The sequence below is a fragment of the Elephantulus edwardii genome, unplaced genomic scaffold (assembly GCF_000299155.1).
Source record: "Elephantulus edwardii isolate Elephantulus edwardi_28Jun2011 unplaced genomic scaffold, EleEdw1.0 scaffold00467, whole genome shotgun sequence".
Classification (NCBI taxonomy): domain Eukaryota; kingdom Metazoa; phylum Chordata; class Mammalia; order Macroscelidea; family Macroscelididae; genus Elephantulus; species Elephantulus edwardii.
This window is the reverse complement of record NW_006400217.1, coordinates 584,048-594,462: the sequence shown is the minus strand read 5'-3', so window position 1 is coordinate 594,462 and position 10,415 is coordinate 584,048. Positions and strand designations below refer to the sequence as shown.

At 38.6% G+C, this 10,415-nt stretch overlaps 1 protein-coding gene across 1 annotated transcript in view; it reads right to left on the bottom strand.

Moving 5' to 3' along the window:
• The window catches only part of CSTL1 (cystatin-like 1), a 22,049-nt gene extending 13,150 nt beyond the window's left edge, over positions 1–8,899 (bottom strand). Inside the window, exon 1 of the mRNA XM_006902901.1 lies at positions 8,684–8,899. Within this exon, the coding sequence (XP_006902963.1) occupies positions 8,684–8,899 (216 nt within the window). The remainder of the gene's footprint in view (positions 1–8,683) is intronic.
• Positions 8,900–10,415: the final 1,516 nt, after the last annotated feature.

The following is a 10,415-nucleotide window of genomic DNA, read 5'->3' as shown; positions in this document are numbered from 1 at the left end:
AACAACAACAACTGAGAAACAAAGTCAGTCTAGAGACTAAGGTGAGCCTGATCCAGTCCATGGTCTTCGCAATTACTTGCTATGTAGAAGAAAGGTGAATAATGATTATTAAGAAGGATAGAAGAATTGATGCCTTTTAGTTGTGGTGCCAGAGAAGAGTCTTGAACATACCATGGACTGCCAAGACAACAAATAGGTCTGTCTTGGAGAGGGTGGAACCAAGTTTCTCCTTGGAGGTTAGGATTTTGAAGTTCCATCTCATATACTTTGGTCATGTGCCCAGGAGGGATCAATCTTTGAAGAAGGGCATCATACTTGGAAGGGACAGCACAAGAGAGGAAGATCCCAGATTAGATGGACTGATAAGGCAAGTAGGGCAATGGGGGTAGGGGTACCGGAGTCTGTGAGACTGGCTCAGGCCAGGGCAGGCTTCAGAGCTGCTGTCCATGGGACACTATGAGTCACAGGGGACTTGACAGCACATAACAATAACAACAACATAAAGAACACTGCACTGGAATAGGTAAAAGGAGGATCAATATAAAATGAATGGACAGTCGAACATTATGTGTATAGCAATTAACAGTCTAGTACAGAATATGCATTAAGGATTAAATACAAGGATGGGGATGTGAGAAGGGGAGAAAAAAAGGGCTAAGGAAAGTTAATTAGGGGACAGAGAAGGTATTGTTATGTACGGTTGAGCCAACTACAACTCATAGTAACCTGATGAACAATAGTCCTGAACTCTGCCCTACCTATCCTGAGCCAATCTCACTGTTTTGACACACCTGCCCACATTGCCACAGTCACTGTGTCAATCCGTTTCATCCCGGGTCTTCCTCTCCTGCACTGACTCTCTACCTTTTCAAGTATTATGTCCTTCTCCAAGGATTGGTCCCTCCTGGCCATGTGCTCAAGGTATATGAGCTTTAAATACCTTTCCTCCAAAGAGTAACCTGCTTTCACCCTCTCCAGGATAGAACTGTTTGTTCTCTTGGCTGTCCAATACTCTTTTCCAGCACCACAACTCAAAGGCATCAATTCTGTTATCTTTAGTTCTCTTATGTATAACAAATAATTTGAAAGAGTATGGTTTGAATAAGACACATCTTAGTCTCTAGACTGACATCATTGTTCTTCAGCACTCTGGAGAGGGTCCTTGAAAGTAGACTTTCCTAAAGCAACTTGTGTTTTGATTTCTTGACTGCTGTTGCCAAGAGAGCTGACTGTGGATCCAAGCAAGATGAAAGTGTTAAAACCTCAATCTTTACTCCATCTATCATGATGGTACCAATCGACCTGGAGGCAAGAATCTTTGTTTTCTTGATGTTGAGATGCAAACCTTATTAAAGATTGCACTCCTTTGGCAGCAAACACTGCAGTCTTCCTCAGGTTCAGTGAGCAATATTGTGTCTTCTGCATAACGTAGATCATTAGCGAGTCCTCCTCTATTCCTAAGCACACATTGTTCTTCATAAAGCTCAGCCTCCTGGATGATCTGTTTTGCATATAGACTGAATAGGTATGGAGAAAGGTCACATACCTGATGTACTCCTTTCTTGATTTTGAACCATGTAGTGTCCCTTTGCTCTATTCATATGATAGTTTCCTTGTCTAAGTATAGATTAACAAGGTTTTTATAACATGAAGTATAAATGTCATTGTACAATGGTATTTGATGTTATATGACAAAATGTATATGAATAACTGAATGAAAATAATTTTTTTAAATCCCATTAAAAAACCAACAAGGCATTTTCTAGGTAATGTTGCCTGTTGGAAACCTCAATGAGGATGACTTTAAATATTCAAAAGTTCTGCAATAGGGAGGTAAGAAGCTCCTGTGTATTTGTCAATTTGGCTTGGACAATTCAAACCAAATAAGATAGACCAGTACTCTCTGGGATAACAAGAAAGACAGAAAGTGCTTGCACTACCATCAGGAAGAAGATACTCTTAAAAATCCTCTAGAGATGGCGAAGGAGAATCAGGCCTGTGGGTGTCCCAGAGATCCTCATTCCAACAAAAGACCAAAAGTGCAACCAGAAGCCTTACTTGGGGGACTCTATACATGGTCAGTGGAGATGTTTAATTAGAATTAGGCCTATGGGTATCTCAGAGATCCTCATTTCAGCATGAGCCCAAAAGACCAAAGGTACAACAAGAAGCCTTACTCAGGGGACTCTAGATACAGTCAGTGGAGATGTTTAATTTTAATTAATATAGGAGCCACTCACTTGAGGCCTTTGACAGCCCCTTATCCCAAGACTCATAGTCAAAATGGATGGTCAGCCCACCAAAAAGATAAAGACCCAATTATTTTTTTAAATTTTATACTGATTTATTTACAAAGTTTGAATACATTGTTTTTCACAAAAGATCCTTCCCATTTCCTTCACACACATCCCACCCTTTGAATTGTGCAACCCTATGATTAACACGCCACCCACCCATCCCCCATCCTCACCCCTCTGCTTCCACTTTCCCCCTCCCTTGGATCCCCATACTAATTCTACAATAAGGGAGACTCAATTCTTGTCTCACTGCAAGAAAGAACGTTAAATATCTGAACGCACTAGCAGCTGTCACCCTACAAAAAAGACAAGGATTAAATCCTATAACTACTGGAAACCCCTTCCTTGAAGAGTACTACTTCTATACTAATCAGAGATACTTCTAAACAGTCAACAAGCAAAATTTCTAAAATCTATTCAAGCTTTCTCTGCCTTGAGGCTCCTACTCTCAGATGTATAGTAAATGTCTTTACAGTATTCGCTTTATAATGCCAGGTATAACAACTTGGATGTTATACTGTAATTATTACTTTCTTTTCAAACATGTTTGTTCAATCTATTGATGAAGTTTGAAGTTTGTGTCTTCCAGGCTCTGTGTTTTGCATATGACTCTATAGAGATGCCGTCTTACTCAAATCTTGACTTTATACCTTGGCATGCTTGGCACAGAAGCCAAAACAGCGCTCAATTCCAGCATGGAGCTACTAGAACCATCATCCAAAACCCCTAACATATTTTAGGGGCTCAAATTTCAGAGCAAAGTTAGACAGAAACAGAGGCTGAGCAGAACATGGCAGGTCCAAGAGAGAATAAGACAATGACACTAGCTAGTGGAACTAGTTGTTGTTACGTGCTGTCAAGTCGCTCTTGCAATGCATAGTGATCCTATGTACAACACTTCTGAACCCTGCTCTATCTTGAGCCTCATTGTCTCTGACACACCTAACCCTCATTACCCCAATCACTGAGTCAATCCATCTCATCCAGGGTCTTACTCTCTTGTGCTGCCCCGTCACCCTTCCAAGCATTATGTCCCTTTCCAAGGACTGGTCCCTCTTGACAACATGCAAAGTATGTCAGATAGAGCTTCAGAATTCTTGCCTCCAAGAAGCAGCCTAGTTTCACTCTCTCTAGGATGAACCTGTTTGTTCTTCTAGCAGTCCATGGTATATATTAAGTGAACTTCTCCAGCACCACAAGTCAAAGGCATCAACAATTCTCCTTCTATCATCTTTAAGTCATTGTCCAGCTTTCTGATGTACAGTAAGTGATTGCAAAGACCATGGCCTGGATCAGACACCCCTTAGCCTCTCGATTGATGTCGTTGCTCTTCAGTATTCTGGAGATATCCCTGATAGCAGATTTTCCAAATACAATTTGGTTTTTTTATTGCCTGGCTGCTGGTACCAAGAGTGTTGACTGTAGAGCCAAGCAAACTAAGCTGTTGACATTTCAATCTCTTCTCTATAATGATGCAGCCGATTGGCATAATGGTGAGAATCTTTGTCTTCTTGATGTTGAGCTTCAATCCATATGCAGTCCTTGATCTTCTCCAGCAAATTCCTAGGTCCTCCTCAGTTTTGGCAAGCAAGACTGTAATCTGCATAATGAAGGTTGCTGATGAGTCTTCCTCCAATCTTGATATCACATTCTTCCACATGGAGCCTAAACTCTCATATATGTTCTGCATATATAGATTGAAATGGTATGGAGACAGGATGCTTCCCTCGGGTATACTTTTCCTAATTTTTAACAATGCAGTGTTTCCTTGCTCTGTTTTGACAACTGTCTCCTGGTCCAAATATAGGTTTTGCATAAGCACAATCAAGAGTTCTGGAAATGAGTTAGCATCTGCTAACAGCACATCCAGTGAGAATCAAAGGAACTGCACCAGGAAGTGTCCAGTCTCACAACACTTGCAGTAATACCAGGAAGTTCTTGGGAGAGTTCAGGGAAAGCAGAGGAAGTAAAAAGTATCCTTCCCCTCGTTCTCTGAGAGAGAACCGGTTCTCTCTCAAGTATCTCTTAGGGCATTTCAAAAGTATACCCTTTAGTTCTCAACCTCTGCTGCATATTTTCAGTTTCTTGGAGTTTATGTTTTTGTTTCTTGGGGGGGGGGGTTTGTATTCTTTTCATGTAATAAATACCTGTTTGCCAGGCATGTCAGTGTGCTGGAAAACAAAAGATTGTTACCTTTTGGCCATAATGAAAAGAAATTCCTTCTTTTGGAGTTTTAGGCAATATAATTTAATAGAAATCCTTTACAGAGAAGTAGAAGCAAACATTTTAATTTTTAACATGTAGACAACTGAAGATTTTTTAAGTACCATTCTGAAAAAAATACATGAATGTCTACCCTTCATGTTTATACTATACATTCTCTGACTCTTTGAATAAATATGTATGTACATGTGTATATGCCTCTTTGTACCTGAAATTAAAATTAAAATTGGTTTAGAAGTAAAAAAAAAAATAATGTCTTTCTTTTTCATACCTTTAACTGTCTTTCTGCCATTATTTTTGAACTAGGCTTGAGAAACTCTAAGAATCCTAATGGGGTACTCTTTGCCAAAATAAACTCTTTTTTACTACTGACTAAAGAAAAAGAAAAGATCAAGTATGCAGCATTCCTATATAAGTGTGTACTTACTAAAGAATAGTGCCATTCAGAATTTGTTATCTTGCAAGGGTTGTTATCAGGCTCTTTCACATTGAAATTTGCCTTTTAGAATCATGTAGGTATGAAGAAACTAAAACATTGGTAATAAATTTAACTAGCATCCCAATGTGTAAAAACTTCTTACTCAATACTAGATTTGACCATTAAATAATCATTGAAATAATCATAATAACTACAAATATATTTTAAAGTACAACTATATATCACCTTTGCTGAGTACTCCATTCTTTTTTTTTTTATTGTAACAATTGATTCTTTATTTACATTAGCCGTTTAACTCATAATAGCTCCAACTCCGGACATCTTTGGTAAAGGACCAAAGACTGATAAATTCCAGAGTGAAACCTGAGTACTCCATTCTTAGTCTCTCTCCTTTGCAAATAAGGAAATTAAGTCCTGGAAAGCTTGGCTAGAACTTTGCCAAGATCCCACAAGCCAAAGCAGCTTTCATTAAATCCAAAAGAGGACTGCAGCGTAAACACAGAGGTTTGCCATGCCCACCTCCCATGCACTATGTGAGGCATTGGGACTGACACTATTATGTTGCAATAGGTGTGGGAATGCTGAAAGTCATTACCCAGAGTTGCCCAGCCTCATTCTGTTGGTCACTCGGAATTGTTCCATCAGTTGATCAATCGGAATTGTTCCATCAGTTTAAGTGACATAAGCATTCATCTTCAATGAACCATTCATCAAAGGTTTATTTCACCCAAAAGTATTTACAGGATTCTCAATTTTTTTTTTTTGCAAGATTAACCAAAAAGATTTATTGTTTCATTTGTCTGTTGGCCATCTGAATGTCTTCCTCTGTGAAAAGTCTTGCCATGTCTTTTGCCCATTTTGTAATTGGGTTATCAGTCTTTTTCTTCTGGAGGCCCAGGGATATTCTGTAAACTTTTGCAATGAGCTCCTTGTTACCAAATGTTTGCTCCCAGGTGGTAGGTTTTCTTTTCACCCTTTGATGAGCACAGAGATTTAATCTTTAGGAAGTTCACTCATCAATTTTATCCTCTCCAGAATGTGCATTTCTGGATGTATTTTTCAGTCTCTTTATACCATAGATGAGGTCTCCGAAACTTGGCCCCATTTTGTCTCTTATGAACTTTATGGTTTTGGCCTTTACTCCCAGGTCTCTGATTCACCTTGAGTTGATTTTTCTGTATGGTGTGAGATGTGGATCCTGTTTTAACTTTCTGCAGGTAGCAGTCCAGTTTTGCCAGCACTATTTGTTGAAGAGTTTGTCACTTCTCCATCTGATAGGTTTTATTTCCTAGTCGAATATCAATTGACCATAGATGGGGATGTCCATTTCTGAGTTCTTGAATCTGTTCCATTGGTTTATGTGTCTGAAAAAAATGCTCAAAAATCATTGACAGTAAGAGAGATGTAATTCAAAACCACAATGGGATACCATCTTACCCAGTAGCATGGGCAAAGTTTAGTAGGGCAGCAAGTAATAAATGTTGGAGAGGATGTGGAGAAGTGGGAACTCTTAAACACTTTTGGCAAAATTGTAAAATGGTACAACTACTCTGGAAGACAGTTCGGTGTTTCCTCAAAAAGTTGAACATAGAAACTCCATATGGCCCAGCTATTCCACTACTGGGAACACACTCCAAAGAAATTAGAACTGAGACACAAACAGAGATTTGTACATCAATGTTCATAGCAGCATTATTCATCATTGCAAGAATATGGAAACAGCCCATATGTCCAATCACAACTTAATGGATTGAGAAATAATGGTACATTCACACAACAGAATACAATGCAGCAATCAGGAACAATGATTTTTTTAAAAAATTACATAACTTGAGAGAGACTGGGGATCATTATTGAATAAACTAACTCAGTCTCATAAGGACAAATATCGTATAAGGTGCTTATTGTAAAAATAGAAGATAACTAGTAAAGCATGCATTAGAAAACAAGGAGGGAAGGGATGAGGGTGGAGGGGTGAGGAAGAGTAGGGGAGAAATCACAAAGCTGCACAGTTTTGTGGGTGGGGGGAGTACAGGAAGGATCCAAATGAAAAGACAGGGTAATGATGAGCAAGGTCTAATGGTGATTAATTGTATAAAACATAAGCATGAGAATGATTGTATGAAATACAATGTCAATGAAGACACAGCGAGTGAAAAATAGTGTGAAATACAATGTATACAAACTTTGTAAGCAAATCTATAATAATAAAAAAAAAGATTGTTAGCTGCCACCTACAAACCCAAATCACTTCTGTATTCTTGGCCCTAATAATGAATAATAATGCCATCTGGTGGAGAAGTAAAACTGTGAGTCAGGGAGATACTTAGGATGTGTCTGTACTATTCAAACAACATGCCTGCTCCTGTTTGTCCTGAACTGCTGATTTCTACTGTTCTATGCTAGAACCCTGTCTCCCTATTCAATTACTATTTTCAGCATATCCAGGTAATTATACTCAGATAAATATGCAGGCTGTACTAACTTAGCCTGAGAGTTAAATGGTTGGTGTGTAGCACCCAAAAGAAAGGCCTGATAATCTTTACATGAGATCACACTGTTCAAAGGGAATTCTGGATTGACACAGTGACTGCCACAATGGACTTGAGTCAATCAGTGATTCTTAATGTGGAACAGGATAGGACAGGGGTCATATCTTTTGTTCATAGTATTACTATGAGTCATACTAGACTCGTCAACATTTAACAACAGTGAGTAAGCACTGACAAACCAAAGACATGCAGTTCACATCCACCAACTGCTCTGTAGAGAAAGATGAGCAATCTCCTTTCATGCTATTTATAGCCTCTGAAAATCCTCTGGAAGGTTAGCTATGAGTCCGTCATAATCTGATGGCATATAACAATAGCAGTATTAAAAACACTATAAACATAGTCTTATTTTGTATATATGGTGTAATCATGAGTCAACTGTATCTTAAAATTTACTATCTGACCTAGAGGGGAGATTAAATGAATAAAAGTGCTTTTCTAAATTTGCTTCCTCTAATACTCTTCAACTGACGTATTCCAAAGAAATTTTATACAAAACAAATAAGAGGTGTTCTTATGGCAGCCTACACCTTGGACTCAACTTTCCCTGAAAAAAAAATTTATGAAAACATACACAGCTGTGTCATTCTATTTTTTTTTTTTTAGTACAGTTAGAAAATCTAGTCTTAAATGTCACAGTCCTGAACACTGAGGAAAAAAATTGTTGGAGGGAGAGACTCTTCAGAGAATCAACACTTGCACTACAACATGCCTCCAGAAACTCTATGAACTTTGATAAATGTTGATAGCTATAGAAAGGCTTCGGGCCTCTTGTTCATAGGTTCACTATGAGTCATGCTTGACTTGAAGGCAATCAACAAACAACAACACAACAACATTATGTCAAAAAAGATAAGGAAAGAAAACAAAATCATCCTTATTGGCTGTCAATGTGCCTTCATTAAAAGAAGATAAGGCATAATTTCAGAATAAAAAATTCTTTTCAAATAGGGACAGTTAAGAACCTCAGTAAAAATTTTTGCTTCAGACTAATAACAGCCCAGTTGGGATTTTGAGGCATGGATAAAGTAACCCTAGGTTTACACAACTCCAAATTATACCCATTCCAAGCTAAGAATTTCCTCACTTGATGTACCACTTGAACTTCCTGGCATCACACTGAGAGCCCTGTTTGTCCAAGTGGGCATGAACAGGGTAATTGAAGTACATACCTGCATCTGAGTTCGAAGTAGCTTTTCGATTTGAAATGAGTAGGTATCATTGCTGACATTATTGTATCTCTGAATTAAGAAACTGAGTGTTGCATTCATGTTTTGCTTACTCATGGGCTTCTCCTGGAATCCCTCCCATCTTTGGAAATGGCCCAACTTGGCCACGAGGACCAGGGCAGCCAGAAACAAGGATTTCTTCCAGCTTCCAACTCTCATCTCCACAGTCTCAAAGTTTTCTCTCCAGCTGACCTTTGAAGGTGAGGAGGTTCCAGGCAGCAGCTCACCCTTCCTCTGCAGCAGCCTTGTCCACACAGGCTCTCCCAGGAGACAATCTGCCTGCATTTAAACAAAGACTTAAGCCTGGATCTTGTCTTCCAAGGTCCTTCCCAGTTTGATAGGAAGGCAAGTCAACACATTCTCCTTGCCTGGCACCCCAGCCTACTCAACAGTCTTGTTTCCACACTTGTGATGTACATTCAGTTGTCTGGTGATCTAAGCAAGTTGTTGCTGTGTGCCATTGAGTTGGAAATAACTTATAGTTGACCCTTCAGTGCATATCGTGGAGGAAGGGAATGTCCATTCCTGTCCTGCAGAGCAGCTGGTGGATTTGAACCACATGTCTTTGCATTGGCAGCTTACCACTAGGCCACCAGAGCTCCAAAGCAAACAGAACTTCTAAAGATTTGCTAAAGTTGTGCTCTGTATTCAAACCTACCAAGGTAGGAACCGAAATTCACTAAATAATGCTGAACTCTAAGATCTGGTGTGATAGTACTAGCTCTAAGAGCTAGTATGATATACCTATTTTTGTGTTCCATCTGCCTAAGTCATCAACAATTCCTTGTACTTTCCTAGACACATATTCCCCTTACTTACCTGCAACTACTTCACAACAAATTTCTGCCTGCTGGTTGTCCTGACACTAGCTCTTGTTATCTTGCTGTGACCCCAATGGAGCTTTGTGAGGTAATCTCAGCTGACCTGTGAGGGAAGAATAAAGCATGATATCTATTCAGAAATTAATCCTGTATATACCTGGTGATTGGAGGTCACGTACATCTAGAAATCCATGAAAGCTTTCTATTTTTAAAACACTTGCTAAGGCATTATCCTGTATAGAATTCTGCTCCAGAAAAAAGAAACACTGTGGAACAATTGGCAAAATGTGAATGGAATTTTTGTAGTTTTGTATAACTGTTAATTTCCTAGTTTCACCATTTTTACAGTTACATAAAACATTAACATTTGAGAAACTAGATAAGAGGTATAAAAAATACTCTTTTTCATTATTTTTATGAAACAAATTATTTTAAAAAGAAAAAATTTTAAATCTTAGAAATTACTAATATGTTGATCTGAGAAGGAGGGTAATATAATGAAGGAGGCATAGGCTTTAAACCCAACTATCCCAAGGTATGCAGATTATATAGCCTTGCTTACAAAAGCAAAGAACTGAAATAATTATTTCAAAAGATCAGAGACTATAGACTTCAATATGGGTTATATCTCAAGGCCAATTAAACAAAAATTCTTACCTCTGGACGAATATGCAACACGAAGACTGAGAAAAGAGTGAAATTGTCAATGGTTTCATTGTATTTGTATATACAATCAACACTATATACAATCAACACTCACAGGAGCAATAATAGTTAAGAAATTAAAAAAACAAAACCCAACATGCTGCATTGGGAAAATCTGCTGCCAGGGACCTCATCAAATTTCTATAGGG